General features: G+C 42.8%; 1 protein-coding gene across 1 annotated transcript in view; it reads left to right on the top strand.

The window, feature by feature from the left end:
- FAT4 (FAT atypical cadherin 4) overlaps positions 1 to 20958 on the top strand; it is a 399251-nt gene that overhangs the window by 305651 nt on the left and 72642 nt on the right. The window contains exons 8-9 of the mRNA XM_030191762.1: positions 3159 to 3409; positions 8461 to 12810. Of these exons, the coding sequence (XP_030047622.1) occupies positions 3159 to 3409; positions 8461 to 12810 (4601 nt within the window). The remainder of the gene's footprint in view (positions 1 to 3158; positions 3410 to 8460; positions 12811 to 20958) is intronic.

Here is a 20958-nt window from a genome sequence, read left to right as displayed (position 1 = left end):
TGGACGACTTTACCTGGCCGTGTTTTTCTTACGACCAAGGCACAAAAAGGTGCCCAAAATGACCAGATGACCACCGGAGAGAATCGGGGATGGCCTCCCCTTACCCCCCCAGTGGTCACTAACTCCCTCCCACCCTCAAAAAACATCTTTAAAAATATTGATTGCCAGCCTCTATGCCAGCTTCTGATGTCATACTCAGGTCCATCACAGCAGTATGCAGGTACCTGGAGCAATTTAGTGGGTGCAGTGCACTTCAGGTAGGCGGACCCAGGCCCATCCCCCCTACCTGTTACGTTTGTGGAGGAGACAGCGAGCCCTCCAAAACCCACCACAAACCTACTCAGTGTGCTGCTGCGGCTAAGAAAGCAAATAGAATGTTAGGTATTATTAGGAAAGGAATGGAAAACAAAAATAAGGATGTTATAATGCCTTTGTATCGCTCCATGGTGCGACCGCACCTCGAATATTGTGTTCAATTCTGGTCACCGTATCTCAAAAAAGATATAGTGGAATTAGAAAAGGTGCAGAGAAGGGCGACGAAAATGATAAAGGAGATGGGACAACTTCCCTATGAGGAAAGGCTAAAGCAGCTAGGGCTCTTCAGCTTGGAGAAAAGGTGACTGAGGGGAGATGTGATAGAAGTCTATAAAATAATGAGTGGAGTTGAACGGGTAGATGTGAAGCATCTGTTCACACTTTCCAAAAACACTAGGACTAGGGGGCATGCGATGAAGCTACAATGTAGTAAATTTAAAACGAATCGGAGAAAATGTTTCTTCACTCAACGTGTAATTAAACTCTGGAATTCGCCAGAGAATGTGGTAAAGGCAGTTAGCTTAGCGGAGTTTAAAAAAGGTTTGGCCAGCTTCCTAACGGAAAAGTCCATAGACCGTTATTAAATGAACTTGGGGAAAATCCACTATTTCTGGGATAAGCAGTATAAAATGTTTTGTACATTTTTGGGATCTTGCCGGGTATTTGTGACCTGGATTGGCCACTGTTGGAAACAGGATGCTGGGCTCGATGGACCTTTGGTCTTTCCCAGTATGGCAATACTTATGTACTTACGTACTGTTTCTGGCTGGGTCATTTGTCCCCAGATGGATTGTAACATTCTTGCTTTCTTCTAAATCTCTGGTCTGCTGACCTAAGAAGGCAGCAAAAAAAGGAGGTACAAACCCTCACGGATCCGTGAGATATGAAACAAAAAGTGAGGAGAACGAATGAGGATACCAAAAAATATATATTTATTCATATAAAAAATATAATGAAAGATGACGACCCGACACGGCCGTGTTTCGGCCCAAAGGCCTGCCTCAGGGGTCTTTTTGCAATCTCAGGTAGTGTGATGTACATACGCTCTGAGAAGAATATAGAAGCCGGACCCACTTGGATCTCTCCTCTCTTTGGAAAAAATTCTGGTAATGATCAGGAACGAGCCTATAAATACTCCTCTCGTGAAAAACGTTTGCAAATGCAAAATGCTATAAAAAGACCCCTGAGGCAGGCCTTTGGGCCGAAACACAGCCGTGTCGGGTCGTCATCTTTCATTATATTTTTTATATGAATAAATATATATTTTTTGGTATCCTCATTCGTTCTCCTCACTTTTTGTGACCTAAGAAGGCAACCAGGATGTGAGAGGAGTAACTAGCATGGACATCCTGTTGTGTTTGCTCCCTTTTTTTTTTTTTTTTTTTACAGTGACTAGGTGCTGGTTCTTTAATTTACTAGAAATCTGGAAGGCAGTTTTATTTTTTTATTTATTGCACTTGTATCCCACATTTTCCCACCTATTTGCAGGCTCAATGTGGCTTACGAAGACCTGATATGGCGTCGCCATACCAGGGTAAAGAATACAATTGGTGTTACAAAGAAATCAAGGAAAACAAGAGGAATTGGTCAGGTAGTTATTTAAAGATACAATCTGGTAAAGGTGGATAAATGTTATGGATTAGTTAGTTACAGGTTTTCATGGTAGGCCTTGTTAAAGAGGTAGGTTTTCAGAGATTTGTGGAAGTTACTTAATTCATTGATCGTTTTCAGTTGAGTTGGAAGTGCATTCCACAGCTGCGTACTCAAATAGGAAAAGGTGGTCGTGTGTGTTAGTTTGTATTTTAATCCTTTACAGCTGGGGAAGTGTAGGTTAAGAAAGGCTCGGGAAGATCTTTTAGCATTTCTGGGTGGTAGATCCACAAGGGTCTAGCATGTAAGTCGGGGCATCTCCGTAAATGATTTTATGCACAATCTTGCAGATCTTGAACGTGGTCCGTTCTTTAAGAGGGAGCCAGTGTAGTTTCTTTCTTAGGGGTTTTGCACTTTCATATTTTGTTTATAATTTGGTGCCAAAAAGTAAGTGCCTGAATGGGGGTTTGTTAAAGCCAATTCTTTAACAGCACTGAGGCACACATTGTAACATAGAAGATGTCAGCAGAGAAGGACCTGTACGGTCCATCCAGTCTGCCCAAAAAGGTAAACTCATAGTGTATGATGTAATACTACATATGTATACTCAGAAATTAAAAACACAGATGAAGACACGGATATTTTTCTTCTCAAGCTCCTGCAGGATTTTTATGACAAAACAAGGAGAGGAAGGGATTATAAAGCTTAGTAGTTGATATGGATTGACAAGTTTGATAGGCTTTATAGTCTTCATCTGCCCTCATTTCCTCTGTTTCTGTGACTCCTGTGCTTGTCCCATGCGTTCTTAAAATCAGACTCTATCCTTGTCTTTATCACCTCCATGCATCCACCACCCCTTATCTAATATTTTAATTGTTGTTATTATTATTATTATTATTATTAGGATTTATTTACCACCTTTTTGAAGGAGTTCACTGAAGAGGGTGTACAGTAAGAATAGATCAAACATGATTACAATATAGTACCACCAAATCACTAGTAAATTGCCATTTGGTATCTTGTGACTGGGACCCAAAGTGCACATACTGCTCATTTGAAATCGCTATTCAGAAAATAGATAAAATGCTCACGTTTCTCCTGAAATTCCAACCAATGTGGATATTTTGCATTTTCTGGTCCTAAAACTTTCAAGCTCTTGTGATCTAACACTGTTAAATACTCTCTTGGTCTTAACACAAAGGATAGCTTTTTTCTCAGAATCATAATTGTTTCTGTCTTTTACCTTTGAACAGCTACAGTCTCATTGGTGGAAATTCACAGTTCACCATCAACCCGTCAACTGGACAAATTATAAGCAGCGCATTGCTGGACAGGGAGAACAAGGAGACATACACATTGGTAGTGATGGCCACTGATGATGGAACTCCTCAGTCTTTATCTAGTTCAGCGACTTTACTTGTTACTGTGAAAGATGTGAATGACAACCCTCCTAGATTTCATCATCATCCTTACGTTACTCACATTCCAACACCTACAAGCTCAGGTAAGCTGATTCTGACAGCCTCTAGCTACTGGTTTAAATGTAAAACCTTAATAATAATTGTACAGTATACAAATAATATGGTTTCTTTAGTTATTACTTTAAAAAAGAAATGAAACTGTTTTATATTTCAAGATGTACAAACGCTAGTATGTAACAGCAGTTTAAATCCCAACGTTAATTTTTGACCAATTTCAACAAAATAGGACAATTTATATGGAGAAATCCAATTCAGTTGGGATCTTTTGGACTTGCCTTACACAATGTTCAGACGTACATTTCATGAAGTCCTACTCAAGTGAAGTGATAATACTTTTCCAGTTTTAACTTTGTGGTGTCCTGTTAACTGAACGTTCTTATTTTCTGTAGTCAGGTTAAATTGTATTTTAGCCACCCTGCCATTAAAATAAATCAATGGAAGCCACATCTCAAGAAAGATATAGTGGAATTGGAAAAGGTGCAGCGAAGGGCGACTAAAATGATAGCGGGGATGGGACGACTTCCCTATGAAGAAAGACTAAGGAGGCTAGGGCTATTCAGCTGAGGGGAGACATGATAGAGGTATATAAAATAATGAGTGGAGTGGAACAGGTGGATGTGAAGCGTCTGTTATCGCTTTCCACAAATACTAGGACTAGGGGGCATGCGATTAAACTACAGTGTAGTAAATTTAAAACAAATCGGAGAAAATGTTTTTTCACCCAACGTGTAATTAAACTCTGGAATTCGTTGCCGGAGAATGTGGTGAAGGCGGTTAGTTTGGCAGCGTTTAAAAAGGGGTTAGACGGTTTCCTAAAGGGCAAGTCCATAAACCGCTACTAAATGGACTTGGTAAAAATCCACAATTCCAGAATAACATGTATAGAATGTTTGTACGTTTGGGAAGCTTGCCAGGTGCCCTTGGCCTGGATTGGCCACTGTCGTGGACAGGATTCTGGGCTTGATGGACCCATGGTCTTTTCCCAGTGTGGCATTACTTATGTAATTACTAGTAAAAAAGGCCCGTTTCTGGCTGAAATGAAACGGGCGCTAGCAAGGTTTTGCGCGGAGTGTGTATGTTTGAGAGAGTGCCTGTGTAAGAGTGAGAATGTGCAAGTGTGTGTGTGTGACAGAGAGTGGGTGTGAGTGTGTCTGTGAGAGTGCGTGTGTGTATGTGAGAATGAGTGTGTGCGAGTGCGTATGTGAGACAGTGAGTGTCCTTCCCTGTCCCCCCTGTCAGGTGTCAGGACTGGGGGGACTGTGGACAGTCATGAAGGCAGCCCCTACCAAAATAATGAAAGCAAGACCATTTGTATAATAATCACTGCATTCCAGAGAACAAAATGGAGCAAGTTCCCACATGCTATCTTTTGCTTTCTGTATTCAGTAGCTGACAGGCTTGCTAGACTTACCTAAGTGGCTGCAGCTGCAATACACTGAAAAGAAAGCAAGGAAACCTATGAGACCTTGATACGGCCGTCCCCTTGGCCTCTGACGCTCCTCCCTTCTTCTATTTGACTTCCCTCTGATAGGTCCGTCATTCGGTGTGACGCTCCTCCCTTTTCCTGTTTCAGTTCCCTTTGATAGGTCAGTTGGCCTCTGACGCTCCTCCCTTCTTCTATTTGACTTCCCTCTGATAGGTCCGTCATTCAGTGTGACGCTCCTCCCTTCTCTGATAGGTCAGGGCGGGGCAGAGATGTAGTGTGCTTAAAAATGGTTACAGAGCTTCGAACATACGAACTGTTGAAGCCTCAGAGTGTGCTTTAGAATGTTGAGGGTGCTTTTTATGTGCAGATGGGGCATGGCCTTTGGCCCAGATGGGCGTGGCTGAGACTGAGGGTGAGTAGTCCGAATAGCCTAGCCTACCAGGCGGACAGGAGTTCAGGACAGATGGAGTGAGCTTCAGAACACTGAGGGGGGATTTTATTTATATAGATATTCCATCCCTATACAGACTTGTATATGGACCTTATTACTGCATAGCCACCTTGAATTCCAGTACCAAACATAATGGGGGCAATTCTGTATAGTGGCACCTAGAGGTTGGCGTTGCTTAGGCGTGTCAAAGGCATTATTAATTAACTGGTAGATGCTATTGTATAAGGTAGCGTCTAACTGCAAGGAGGCATACACATGGGCAGAGCATGGGTGTGTCTCCAAGGTACACGTGTAGTTTATAGAATACTAACATAGTAGATGATGGCAGCTAAAGACCTGTACAGTCCATCCAGGCTGCCCAACAAGATAAACTCCATTGTATGAGCTACTTTATGTGCATACCTGACCTTGATTTGTCCTTGCCATTTTCAGGGAACAGGCTGTAGAAGTCTGCCCAGCACTAACTTTGCTTCCCAATTAACGGTGTTGCCACCCAACCTCCGCTAAGCTTCTGTGGATCCATTCCTTCTGAACAGGATCCCTTTGTGTTTATCCCACGCATTTTTGAATTCTGTTACTGTTTTTATCTCCACCACCTCCCGCGGGAGAGCATTCCAAGTATCCATCGCTCTGTCCGTGAAAATATACTTCCTGACATTTTTCCTGAGTCTGCCCCCCTTCAACCTCAATTCATGTCCTGTAGTTCTACTACCTTCCCATCTCCAGAAAAGGTTTGTTTGTGGATTAATACATTTCAAATATTCGAACGTCTGTATCATATCACCCCTATTTCCCTTTCCTCCAGGATACACATGTTCAGGTCAGTAAGTCTCTCCTCGTTTGTCTTGTAACACAAATCCCATACCATTTTTGTAGCTTTTCTTTGCACTGCTTCATGTCTTTTCACATCCTTAGCAAGATAAGGCCTTCAAAACTGAACACAGTACTCCAGGTGGGGCCTCACCGAACAACTTGTACAGGAGCATCAACACCTCCTTACAAAACTATAAACTAAGCACATTATTGGCACAACTAGGTGTGTCAGCATACACCTGCCATTGACATGCACCTACACGTGACTGCACCAATTGAATCTTGGCCCAGGATATGGTTAGAATATTGGCTCTAAGTAGACTAAGGTGACAATTTCTAGAATTGCCCCCTAATGTCTATATCAGGGAAAGGGAATGGGACTTGATATTCCATCTTTTTGTGTTTTTTTTTGCAACTAAAGTGGTTTACATAGTATATACAGGTACTTATTTGTATTTAGGGCAAAGGAGAGGGTTTAGTGACTTGCCCAGAGTCACAAGGAGCTGCAGTGGGAATCAAACCTAGTTCTCCAGGATCAAGTCCACTGCACTAACCACTCCTACTTCATTGTAGCCTGCACATACAGAGAGTGATTTTAGAGCATTTTACCTGGTTTAAGAGGGCAAAGAAGGGGCCTGTCTTGATGCTGTTTTATAAACACGTGCAGGTCCCTATGGTACTCATTTTTAAAGCAGATGGACTTCTTAAAATGCCTCTAAAACGTCCACCTGCTAAAAAAGTCCAAATCCTGATTTTGGAAAGTCAGAATCTGGGCATTTCACATTGCAGTTTGTCCAAATAGCAAGGGGGTGAGTTAAGGGCAAGTCTAGGGAGGGCTCAAAGTTAGGACATCCAACAGGGATTTTTGAATGGCAAGAAACGTCAATGTCTAAAAAAAAAAAAAGGACGTTTTATCTAGACCCGTTTCAGTTACGTCCAAGTTACAAAAAGTTGCTCTAATTGAAAGCTGACTGTTGGCTGGATTAAGGCATGACCTGTCCCTAATCCCCCAGTGGTTGCTATCTTCTTCCCTCTCCCCTGAAAGGGAAACTGGAAAGGGAAACCAGGATCTTTGTCAGCTCTAGGTATTATAGCCATTCTGAAAAAGAAAAAGCAGTAAGTAGGTCAGAGGAGTAGCTAAGTGGTTAGTGCAGTTGACTATAAACAAAGGGACCCAGTTTCAAATCCCACTTCAACTATTTGTTTTTTTTTTTTAATAATTCTGAGCCTTCCAGAAACAGAAAAATACCTACTGTACCTAAATATATAAGACACCTGCAAGCCTGAAGACTATTGAAGGAGGACGGATTGAGCCAGCCGGGTTTTACTTCCATTGCTTTCAGTGGAAGTAATTGAGCCTCACTGGCCTCCCACTTAGCCGTCTATCCCCCCTTCAATCCGTTCAGAACTCTGCTGCACGTCTTATCTTCCGTCAGGACCGATATGCCCATATCACCCCTCTCCTCAAGTAACTTCACTGGCTTCCAATTAGGTACCGCATACAGTTCAAGCTTCTCCTACTTACCTACAAATGCACCCGATCTGCAGCCCCTCACTACCTCTCTACCCTCATCTCCCCTTACGCTCCTACCCGTAACCTCCGCTCACAGGACAAATCCCTCCTCTCAGTACCCTTCTCCACCACCTCCAACTCCAGGCTCCGCCCTTTCTGCCTCGCCTCACCCTATGCGTGGAATAAACTCCCTGAGCCCATACGCCAAGCCCCCTCGCTGCCCATCTTCAAATCCTTAATCAAAGCCCACTTCTTCAATGTCGCCTTCGGCACATAACCATTATACCTCCATTCAAGAAATCTAGACTGCCCCAACTTTACATTTCGTCCTTTAGATTGTAAGCTCCTTTGAGCAGGGACTGTCCTTCTTTGTTAAACTGTACAGCGCTGCGTAACCCTTGTAGCGTTTTAGAAATGTTAAGTAGTAGTAGTAGTGAAGTGGTGTACATTCAGGTACAGTAGATATTTTTCAGGTTCTGGAGGGATCACTTTTACAAAAAAAAAAAAAAAAAAGAGCTTTAGAGGTGTTTGAACTTGTGTCCCTTAGTTTACAGTCCACTGCACTAACCACTAGGCTACTCCTTTGATCTGCACAGACATCTGTGGCCATATTTTTGAAAAAGGGTGGTAAACGTTGGTCCTTTTGCCTTTCACACATCCTTGTTTTCAGCAAAGCCCAAGAAGATCAACTAATTCTACTTTTATTTAAATGATACACTGCATGCTAATTTAGCAACAAGTTTGAATATCCTGACTTAAGACTTCAAAAATGATTGCTTTTATTCAACTTTCTCTTCTTTAGTTTGTCAAAAGGTTTTTGCATTTCTATTGCATCAAAGTAATTTTCTCTATTTTTGTTTCTGTTTTACAGATTCCTTTGTGTTTGCTGTAACAGTCACAGATGCTGATTCAGGGCCCAACGCAGAGCTTCATTTCTCCCTCTTAGGAAAGAATTCTGAAAAATTCAAAATAGATCCTCTACGGGGCTCCATAACATCAGCTGAACCACTGATAGGCGATTCAGAAATTACGTTTACTGTCCATGTGAAAGATGGTGGCACGTATGCGAAGATAGACTCTACAACAGTGACAGTGAGATTTGCAAGGAAGGCCGAATTCCCACAAGTTCAAGCTAAGCAGCAGGCGTTTATATTCCCTGAAAACCAAATAGTTGGTACAGTTGTTACTACTGTTTCTGGATCGTCATCTAGAGGGGGCTTCTTGTCTTACTACATTGCTAGCGGTAATATTGACAACGCATTTCATATTGACCAGTTGACAGGACGACTCTCCATCCAGCAATCTTTAGACTATGAAGCCATACAGAAATATGTGCTCTGGATAGAAGCCAGAGATATGGGGTTTCCTCCCTTTTCTTCATATGAGAAACTGGAAGTGTCAGTGGTGGACGTGAATGACAATGCACCAAAAGTTGAGCAAGATCCTTTCATAGCCGAAATAATGGAAAACACCTCACCTCGAAAAATACTTTTTGTTGCTGCTATAGATAAAGATAGTGGTCCCAATGGTCAGTTGGATTTTGAAATAGTTGATGGCAATAAAGAACACAGTTTTAGCATAAATCGAGCTACTGGAGAAATAAGAAGCACCAGGCCCCTTGACAGGGAAAAAGTAGCACAATGTGCACTGACCATTAAAATTTCCGACAAAGGATCCCCTCCCCAGAATACAGTGGTGAAAGTCATTATTAACATTCTAGATGACAATGACAATGCTCCTCGGTTCTCCCAGATATTTAGTGGCTCTGTACCTGAAAATGCACCTTTGGGCTATACTGTTACACGAGTCACCACTTCAGATGAGGATATTGGTTTAAATGCCATCAGTCGGTATTCGATAGCTGACGCAACGCTTCCTTTTAGTATAAATCCTAACACAGGAGACATAACAGTCAGCCGACCTTTAAACAGGGAAGACACTGATCGCTATATAATCCGAGTCTCCGCCCATGACTCAGGATGGACAGTCAGCACAGCTGTAACCATATTTGTGACCGATGTTAATGATAATGCCCCAAGGTTCAAGAAACCATCTTATTATTTAGATTACCCAGAGATGACAGAGATTGCATCAAAAGTAACCCAAGTTGTAGCAACAGATCCCGATGATGGTCCGAACAGCCAAGTTTATTACTTTATAAAATCTCAATCTGAGTTCTTCCGAATCAATTCTACCAGTGGGGAAATATTCATTAAACAGCAACTAAAATATCAGAACCCTGGTGGTTCAAGCAACCTCAACATTAACAGACACAGTTTCATAGTTGCTGCCTCTGATCGAGGTAGCCACCCACTCATGAGTGAAACTACTGTCTCGGTCAACATTGTGGACAGTAATGATAATGCACCACAGTTTCTTACCAGCAAATACTTCACCCCAGTCGCAAAAAATGCAGGCATTGGCACAAAGTTAATTAAAGTTACTGCAATTGATGATAAAGATTTTGGACTAAATTCTGAAGTGGAATATTTTATTTCTAGAGACAATACCACTGACAGGTTCAGGTTAGACAGCCACACTGGGTGGATTTCTGTGGCGTCTTCCCTCATGATGGATTTGAATAAGCACTTTCTGATCAAAGTAACAGCAAAAGATAAAGGCAACCCTTCCTTGTCATCACAAGTAACTGTTCAAATAGTTGTAACTGAGGAAAACCATCATACACCTGAATTTTCTCAAAGCCATTTCAGTCTTACAATACCTGAAAGCTTTGCTGTAGATACAATTATCAGAACACTATCTGCTAGGGACAGGGATGCTGCTATGAATGGATTAATCAAATATAACATTTCATCTGGAAATGAAGCCGGTTTCTTTGCTATAAATTCCTCTACAGGAGCACTAACCCTAGCCAAAAATCTTGATTATGAGTTAAACCAGAAACATGACTTGACCGTTAGTGCTACTGATGGAGGATGGGTGGCTAGAACAGGCTACTGCAGGGTCACGGTTAATGTTATTGATGTGAATGATAATGCTCCAGTATTCAGCCTGGAAGAATATTTTCCTAATGTTTTTGAAAATGCCCCAAGTGGGACAGCTGTTATCCGCCTAAACGCAACTGATGCAGATTCTGGGCCTAATGCCGTAATAGCTTATGCAATTCAGTCTTCTGACAGTGATCTCTTCGTGATTGATCCCAATACTGGTATCATCACCACCCAAGGTTTCCTAGATTATGAAACAAAGCAAAGTTATCATCTAACTGTAAAGGCCTTTAATCTTCCTGATGAAGAACGCTGCAGTTTTGCCACTGTCAATATCCAGTTAGTGGGAACAAATGAGTATGTGCCCCGTTTCGTATCCAAACTATACTATTTTGAAGTCACAGAAGCAGCTTCTAAAGGCACAGTAATAGGAGAAGTATTTGCAAGTGACCGTGATATGGGGATTGATGGGGAGGTCCATTATTTGATCTTTGGGAACAGCAGGAAAAAAGGTTTTCAAATTGATAGGAAGACTGGGCAGATCTACGTATCCGGTGCTCTAGACAGAGAGAGTGAAGAAAAGATCTCTTTGAAAATTCTTGCAAAAAATATTGGGAGCATCCGTGGTGCAGATATAGATGTAGTGATTGTGAATATTACAATTCTAGATGCCAATGACCCTCCTGTTTTTAGCTCAGAAGTGTACAATGTGCAGATCACTGAAGGAGTTCCTTCTGGCACCCATGTCACTTTCGTAAGTGCCTTTGATTCAGACTCTGTGCCTAGCTGGAGTAGATTCTCCTATTTTATTGGCTCTGGGAATGAGAATGGTGCTTTTTCCATTAACCCCCAAACAGGGCAGGTAACTGTCACTACAGACCTGGATCGAGAAACTTTACCAATTTACAATTTGACCGTTTTGGCTATTGACTCTGGAACACCTTCAGCTACAGGAAGTGCCTCATTGTTTGTTGTCCTGGAAGACATCAATGATAATGGGCCCACACTGATAAGCACAGAAGGAGAAGTGATTGAAAACCAACGTGCAGGAACCCTTGTAATGACGCTTCAGTCGTCAGATCCAGATCTTCCTCCAAATCAAGGTCCTTTTACCTATTACTTGCTCAGTACTGGCCCTGCCACTAGTTATTTTAGCCTCAGCCCTGCTGGAGTCCTCACCACTACCAGAGAAATTGACAGAGAGCAGATTAGTGATTTCTATTTATCAGTGGTTACTAGGGATTCTGGCTTCCCTCAAATGTCTTCCACAGGAACTGTACAAATAAAAGTAATAGACCAAAATGATAACCCATCAGAACATAGAACAGTAGAAATCTTTGTCCATTATTTTGGCAATCTCTTTCCTGGTGGCATTTTAGGCAGTGTGAAACCCCAGGATCCAGATGTGCTAGATAACTTCCACTGTACCCTTACTTCGGGTGTAATGAACCTCTTCAGTATTCCAAGGGGTACTTGTGAGCTAAATTCCCAGGCGAGATCCACAGATGGGACATTTGATCTGGTTGTTCTCAGCAATGATGGTTTACACGCTGCCGTTACCAGTAATATTCGAGTTTTCTTCGCTGGATTCAGCAATGCCACCATTGACAACAGTGTTCTCCTCCGCCTTAATGTGCAGACAGCAAAAGACTTTTTGACTAACAACTACCTTCACTTCTTGGGTATTGTCAGCTCACAGTTAACTGGATTAGGAACTGCTGTACAACTTTATGGTGTTTATGAGGAAGATAACAGAACCTTTGTTACTGCAGCTGTGAAACGGAACATCTATCAGTATGTAAATCCTAGTGGAGTAGCTACCTTCTTTGAAAGCATCAAAGAAATCGTGTTCCGGCAGAGTGGGGTACGGATAGAATCGGTGGATCATGATTCGTGTGCTCAGAGCCCCTGTCAAAATGGCGGAAGCTGCTTCAGAAGGCTCGCTGTGAGTCCTGCTTTGAAAAGCCACGAAAGCGTCCCAGTAATAATCATGGGAAATGAGCCTCTCCCACCCTTTACCTGCAAGTGCCTACCAGGATACGAAGGAAGCTGGTGTGAGACAGACATTGATGAATGTCTGCCATTCCCTTGCCACAATGGTGGAACGTGCCACAACTTGGTGGGAGGATTTTCCTGCAGTTGCCCAGAAGGTTTTACCGGAATGGCTTGTGAGAGAGATATCAACGAGTGCCTCTCCAGTCCTTGTAAAAATGGAGCTGTCTGTCAGAACTTCCCAGGAGGCTTCAATTGTGTCTGTAAAACTGGATATACAGGTACGTTTTCTTGTTTTGTTCTATTTTGTTTTCAGCAAGAGACACAAGTTAGGTAGAATGAGGGCAAAGCACTTGGCTTCTAACAGTGTTAATCAACTCACAGGTTCTAATACTTTTAGAAGGCAAGTAAAGAGGTTCCTGATTTGTCAGGCACATGGTGCTCAATTATTACTGCAGTGCAAAGAATAATTTTTATCACGTATTCTGGCGAGTATATCGTAATGTTGTATGCCTTTTGCTGGTTATGTGATTGATTGGTATGTATGTTTTTCGGGGGGTTTTTTCATTGTTTTTATGTACAGGTATGTTTTTACTGTACCCGATTACGTGGGCTATTAGGCGGCAATTCTAGAAATTGGCTTCTCAGTTTAGGTGCCCCAGTGCTGCGCACTTAGCGCCAATTCTAGAATGACATCTTGGTGCCAAGATTCAGTTATAGAATAGTTGTGTAAGTGGGCATTGGCGCCCCCTCATTACGCCATGTCACTGACATAAGTGCAGCAAGAGGCATATCTTCAAAGCACTTAGACTTATAAAGTTACACAGTAACCTGTGGAACTTTGTAAGTCTAAAGTCTTTGAAAATGAGCCCCCACGTGACGTGTGCATTTATAGAATTCTATAAACTAAGTGTGTAACTGGGAGACACGTCCATAATCCACACATTTGTTGGCTCCTTGCTGTTAGGTGATGCCTTATAAAAGGGTCTAACTGTCAATTAATGGCACCTTTGTCACAACTCTAGATGCCGCTGTATCGAATGGCCACCTGTATGTTTTTAAATAAATATACAATAGTCTAGGGAAAGCAGAGATTAGCTTGATGATTGATGTATGTTTTCTTTTTATATAATTTGCCTTAAACCTCTTTGGAGGACTAAGCAGAATCTAAATTTCAAATTAAATTAATTAAATGATTGTGCTCCTTCATGGAGAATAGTACAAAGCTGCTATACTGATTAATACAGTTTAGCTGTAAGTGACTATATGCAGTATACATGTATTTGCCTGTATATCTGTATAACATATAAAGCTAGGGCTACATTTCGATTAAAAATTTTAATAATCATTAATCACACAAAAGTGCAGTATCAACATCCCCCCCCCCCACCATGTCCAGCCTGCCAGCATCTCCCCCCACCATGTCCAGCCTGTCAGCATCTCCTCCCTCACCCGTGTCCAGCCTGCCAGCATCTCCTCCCTCACCTGTGTCCAGCCTGCCAGCATCTCATCCCTCACCCGTATCCAGCCTGTCAGCATCTCCTCCCTCACCCGTGTCCAGCCTGCCAGCAACATTCTTCCCTGTATCCAGCCTGCATCTTATTTTTGCTCTTTGTCCATCTCTCCGTCCTCCCCTCTGGCCTCCCCTGGTCTAACATTTCTCCCTTTCTCCTTTTCTTCCCTCCCAGGTCCAACATTATTCCCTCTGTCCTCCCTCCCTTCCCTGCATCCTCTGGGTCCAATATCTATCCATCTGTCTTCCCTTCTGTCCACTCCCCCTCCCCCCAGGATCCAGCATCTATACTTCTCACTTTCCTCCTTTCGCCCTCCTCCCTCACCACCCTTGGTCCAGCCTGCCAGCATCTTCTTTTTCAGGGTTGGCTCAAACTATGTACCAGGTGAGGCATGGGTCCAGGGCACCAATATCCCAGTCTAGCATATCTCCCTTCCTCTTCCCTTCCCTTCCCTCAGTGCCTCAGTCTGCATTTCAGTATTGACAGGATAGGAGAGAGGGAAGAAAGAAGGAGAGATGCTGAACTGGGATTTTGATGACCTATATCATCAGTGAGAGAAGGGGACTTGAGGATATATACTGGATCACCGACGAGGGAAAGAGAGTGGAAGGAAAGATACCGGACCTTGGGCTGGTGGGGGAGCACCAATACAAAAGATGGCTCAGGGTGCCACAGTCCTCTGAGCCGGTCCTCTCATTTCTGCCCTGCATTCATCTCTCCCTACATCCCCTCTGCCCCCTCCCCCAGGTCCAACATCTATCCTTCTCTCTTCCCTTCCTCCTGCCCCTCTCCTCCACACCCGTACCTTCAAAGCTACTTAAAGAGCAGTGGCACCTGCCTGCTGTCTGTTCCAGAGGCTCCCTCTGACCCATCCTACCCCTGAGGAAACAGGAAATTGCATCAGAGGGGGGCGGGATAGGTCATAGAAAGCCTCTGGAGCAGGCAGCATATAGACATTGCTGCACTGCAGCTGCTCACTAAGCAACTTTGAAGGTAAAGTTTCAGCGTGCTTGTCTGACATTGCTGCCTGGATGTCTCAACGCCACCTGAAATTAAATATGACCAAAACCGAGCTTCTCATTTTCCCCCCCAAACCCACCTCCCCGCTCCCCCCGTTTTCTATTTCTGTTGATGGCTCTCTCATTCTCCCTGTCTCCTCAGCTTGAAACCTTGGGGTCATCTTTGACTCTTCTCTCTCCTTCTCTGCTCATATCCAGCAGACCGCCAAGACCTGTCGTTTCTTTCTTTACAACATCCGTAAAATCCGCCCCTTTCTTTCCGAGCACTCTACCAAAACCCTCATCCACACCCTTGTCACCTCTCGTTTAGACTACTGCAATCTGCTTCTTGCTGGCCTCCCACTTAGTCACCTCTCCCCTCTCCAGTCGGTTCAAAACTCTGCTGCCCGTCTCATCTTCCGCCAGGGTCGCTTTACTCATACTACCCCTCTCCTCAAGACCCTTCACTGGCTCCCTATCCGTTTTCGCATCCTGTTCAAACTTCTTCTACTAACCTATAAATGTATTCACTCTGCTGCTCCCCAGTATCTCTCCACACTCGTCCTTCCCTACACCCCTTCCCGTGCACTCCGCTCCATGGATAAATCCTTCTTATCTGTTCCCTTCTCCACTATTGCCAACTCCAGACTTCGCGCCTTCTGTCTCACTGCACCCTACGCCTGGAATAAACTTCCTGAGCCCCTACGTCTTGCCCCATCCTTGGCCACCTTTAAATCTAGACTGAAAGCCCACCTCTTTAACATTGCTTTTGACTCGTAACCACTTGTAACCACTCGCCTCCACCTACCCTCCTCTCTTCCTTCCCGTTCACATTAATTGATTTGATTTGCTTACTTTATTTATTTTTTGTCTATTAGATTGTAAGCTCTTTGAGCAGGGACTATCTTTCTTCTATGTTTGTACAGCGCTGCGTATGCCTTGTAGCGCTATAGAAATGCTAAATAGTAGTAGTAGTAGTAGTAGTAGTAGTAAAGGGGAGTGGGCAAAGGAAGGAAGTGCAGGGAGAGATGCTGATTGTGCTATTGATAGGGGAGTGGGAGACATTTTATTAGCTGTGATTAATTTTTTAATTGTGATTAATAAATAATGTGTTAATTGCAGCATTAGCCATGATTAACGTGCAGCCCTATATAAAACAGTCGTAACTATCTGCTAAACTACCTTTGTACTGTTAATTTTTTATGTATGTGCTGAAAGTGTAATGAGCTCTGTCAATGAAATTTACACTTCTCTGCTAGTGTACAGACCTCAGTGTTCTGTGTTGGACAGAATGCAGATTCCATGGTTTAAAATCTCAGCAAGTATGAATGATACTTGACGGTTAGATCTGTGATTTCCTGCTCAAGAGCAACAAACAGGTCTAGTTTTAAGGTTTACCCACAATTCATATGCATGGGAAACATTTGTATCTAGAAGTTTTAATTTCAGTAAATGGCAAATTGACCAGTCAGGGTGCATAGCAGATGCTGATAAAATGACACTCTCTTCTATCAAACTGTACTTCGCTGATGTTTTCTTTCTTGGCCCTTTGCATAAACCAAGCTTTGGGGGATGGACTGTTGAACCTGTGGGAAGTCCTGCAGGCAGAGCAATCTGGAAAATTGTCCTCATTTCCCTTCTCTACTCTTCCCATTCTGCAAGCTCATAACAACGTAAGAACTACCATAGTCTATCAAGTCCAGTATCCTGTTCCTGTGGCTAATCCATGTCACAGTTACCTGGCTGATCCCCAAAAGTAGATAGATTCCAAATTAGCAGCAGCTTTCCCCAGTTCTATTTTTATCATGTCTTCCTGCAGTGAGTTCCAGAGCCTAATTGTGCATTAACTGACAAAATATTTTCGTCAATTCATTTTAAATTTGTTGCTTAATAACTTCAAAGCGTGTCTTAGTCTTTGTACTTTTTGAAAGAGTAAACCACTGATTTGTGTTTTGCCATATCATGCCACTTATGAAACTTTTGGGCCTTCTTCATATGAGAATTCTTCTATCACCTTTATAATTTTGGTCACCCTTCTCTGTATCTTTTCTCATTTTGCTATATCTTTTATGAGATGTGACGACTAGAATTCCATACAAAATTCAAGGTGTAGTTGTGCCATGGAACAATACAAAGAGAGGACATTGGGGGGGGGGGGGGGGGGGAGAATCGCTAGACATGGATGGGAGGGGAGGGCAGGGGAGAGGGGAGAATACCTGGACTTGAATGGGAGGAGGGCAGGGGAGAGAAGAGAATTGCTGGACATGGGAGGAGAAGAGTGAAGTTAGCATATCAAGGAGTAGGTGTTCATCAGCAGTATCGCAAGCATCATATACAGGATCAAGAAGAATGAGGATTGAGTAAAAGCCTTTCAATCTGGCCAGAAACAGATCACTGGACATTTTGGCAAGAGCTTTTTCTGTAAAATGTAGAGGGAGAAAGATTGTAGTGGATCAAGAATAGCTTGAGGTGAAAGAAAGTCAAAACATTGGCAGTGAATAGCACATTCAAGTAACTTGGATGTAAATGGGATGAGGGAGATGGAATGACAGTTGGAAGGGGCAGATAGAGTCCAGTGAAAGATTTTTGAAGAATGAAATAACCAAGTATGTTTGAATGCATCAGGAGCAGTTGCAGTGGAAAATGATAGATTGAGGATATGAAAGATAGAATGGATAACAGTAGGAGAGAGAGAGTTGAGTAAATGGTTGGAAATAGGATCAGAGGAACAGGTAGTGAATTTGGAAAGAAGATGTGCAGTTTCCTCTTCAGTGATTTAAAAAAAAAAGGAAGAAAGGGTGGTAGGGATTGAAGTGGAGGACGGGGAGATTGAGATGACCTGGCAGAGAACTCAAGGTTAACCTCTGAACCTTATCATAAAAGTACTCGGTCATAATTTGAGGAGAAAGTGAATGGGGGGAGGTTTGAGGTGGAGGCCCTTTGAGGAGGGAGTTCAATCTGGCAAAAAGACGACGAGGGCTGGAGGCAAGAGTGTTTGTCAAATGAATATAGTAGTCTTGTTTGGCATGTGCAAAAACAGATTAGAAGGAGGTCAACAAGAATTTGAAATGTATGAAGTCAGAATGGGCATGGGATTTTACCCAAAGTAGAGTGGGAACAGGAACATATGTAGCAGATTCTGAAGGTCATTCAAGGCTGGGGTTTGGTACATCTTACAAAATAGGAAATAGAAGGAGCAAAAGTGTCCAGAACAGAGAAGAGACTGGTAATGTAGGAAGAGATAGCCTCATTGGCAGACCTGGTAAACAGCTGGAAGAAGTGCAGGATAGCAAGAAGAGAGGCCCGACTGGTTCAGGTTGGCCCTGGAAGTCACCCAGAGGGTGCTGAAGAGAATATGCTGCTGGGCTGCAAAACCTTTGCAGCACCTTGAGGCAACCAGAAGAAGCACAGGTTAGCAAGAGTGGAGGCTTGAAGATTTGAAGCTGAGCTTGGGAGTCATCCCAAAGGACACTGGGAGGAATATGCAAATTGACTGGAATACGTTCCCAGCATCCAGTGTTTTTGAAGGGTTTTGTATTACTTGCAAAGTATCTGACAGTGGAGTAATATGAGTGTGTTATTGACCATGAGATGACATCCCAATTTACATATAGATAGATATAGATACTAAAACTGTGAAAACTGTGATGTCATCTCAGGAGCAACAGTGGAGTTGACGAAAATGAGTGGAGATCTTTTATTGCTAACTCTTCAATCTGACTCAACACATTACATAGAAATAAATAAAATATATCCATATATATCATATAAGTACACAGATGTTGTAAAATATTAGATCTCAAATCATATAAACACAACCCTACCCGGAATATGAAGATGCTTCTTAACAATTATTAAGATACAAATGTCTATGCTGAAATGTAAAAATAACATATAAATATGGAAACACAGTCATAGGTAAGCATCAAAAGATTATTCTTAAAGGAGGAAAACGCCTTAAGAAGCACCTCTATCTTGTAACAACAGGCAGAGGGCTAGGGCTTCTTCGTCATAGGCTAAAAACCTCCATCTTCGTTTCTCTTATCTTCTTAGCAAATAGAGAAGCATAACCTTAATGCACTAGAAAATTACTTAACTTAGGCAGGTAAGCTAGCCTTCTTCGGCTGAGACCGAATAAGGCCAGCTTACCTGCCTAAGTTAAGCAATTTTCTAGTGCATTAAGGCAGGTAAGCTAGCCTTCTTCGGCTGAGAACGAATAAGTCTAGCTTACCTGCCTAAGTTAAGTAATTTTCTAGTGCATTAAGGTTATGCTTCTCTATTTGCTAAGAAGATAAGAGAAACGAAGGTGGAGGTTTTTAGCCTATGACGAAGAAGCCCTAGCCCTCTGCCTGTTGTTACAAGCTAGAGGTGCTTCTTGAGGCGTTTTCCTCCTTTAAGAATAATCTTTTGATGCTTACCTATGACTGTGTTTCCATATTTATATGTTAACTTTAACAAGAAGGAACCAGTTTCCCTATAATATCTATAGTTTATCTCTACGAAATGTAAAAAATATTCATCAACAAAGAATTAGGGCTGTTCATCGATTAAAAACTTTAATCACACGATCGACCATGCTTAATATTTTTGAACATGTGATTAATTGCATAAAGCATCGCTAGAGCAAAAAGAGAGGGAAAACCAGCATACACAAAAAGTATACAAACCAAAAAAGCACAACTGGGCTTTCACGACTGAGACAACAGGAGACCCTTATTAATGAATGACCCGACACGGGCCGTGTTTCGGCGTCAACAATGCCTGCCTCAGGGGTCTAATAATGAAATGAAATATATAAAAATGAAAATATGAAATAAAAAATATATATAAAAACAATATTAAAAATAATATTAAAAACATATAGTCTAATCATATAAAGCATCACCATAAAAATTCTACATAAAAGGAACATTACCAAATATTTTAAGAAATACTTGGACAATATACGTAAATATATCTAATATAATAATTTGCACCTCCAACGTTCTGAAGCTGACTCCGTGGTAGCGAAGCAGTGTAGTGTTCGTAGGGTTCGTAATTGCACTCCCGATCACTGCCCCGCCCTCGAGGGAACTCTGTATAGTTGCCATGGAAAGAAATGCGACGTCAGAAGAAGCAGGGACCAACCACAGGCCTCGCACTCGCTCTCAGTGCCCCGCCCTTGGAGGGAAGGGAAGGCTGCATATAATATTCACCCACCGCAAGTTCGTTCCCTCCCTCTGAGTTCCAGGGTCGTCGTCCGTCCCCCCCTCCCTCCCAGTTCCAGGGTCCCCCTCCCTCCCAATTCCAGGGTCCCCACTCCCTCCCAGTTCCAGGGTCATTGTCCCTCCCTCCCTCCCTTCCAGTTCCAGGCCCCCTCCTTCCGAATTTTAAAAATCATCCTGAATTACCTCGCGTGGTAAAAAACGTGCAGGCTCGGCACTTCAGTTTTCCCTTCTCTGTCTCTCAGCTCTGGTCCTGCCCTTGCGGAAACAGGAAATGAGGGCGGGACCAGAGCTGAGAGACAGAGAAGGGAAAACTGAAGTAAGTGCCGAGCCTGCACACTTTTTACCGTTGCTGCCGGCTGCCGTAACCCCAACGAGGTAAGTCAGGATGTCTTTTAAAATTCGGAGGCAGGGGGCCTGGAACTGGAAGGGAGGGAGGGAGGGAGGGAGGGACGATGACCCTGGAACTCGGAGGGAGGGATGACAACCCTGGAACTGGGAGGGAGGGGGGACCCTGGAATTGGGAGGGAGGGGGGACGCTGGAACTTCCCTTAAAAACATTAATGGCAGAAGGTGATTACCTTGCTAGCGCCCGTTTCATTTCAATGAGAAACAAGCTTTTTTTTACTAGTATGTATATAAAACGTACATTAAAAGACATCTATAAAATGATTTAAAATGCTCAAGAAACACAGTCCTAATGAACCAGCCAT

The sequence above is a fragment of the Microcaecilia unicolor genome, chromosome 2, assembly GCF_901765095.1.
Source record: "Microcaecilia unicolor chromosome 2, aMicUni1.1, whole genome shotgun sequence".
Lineage (NCBI taxonomy): Eukaryota > Metazoa > Chordata > Amphibia > Gymnophiona > Siphonopidae > Microcaecilia > Microcaecilia unicolor.
The sequence above is the reverse complement of the archived record's forward strand: the minus strand, read 5'-3'. Positions and strand labels throughout refer to the sequence as shown.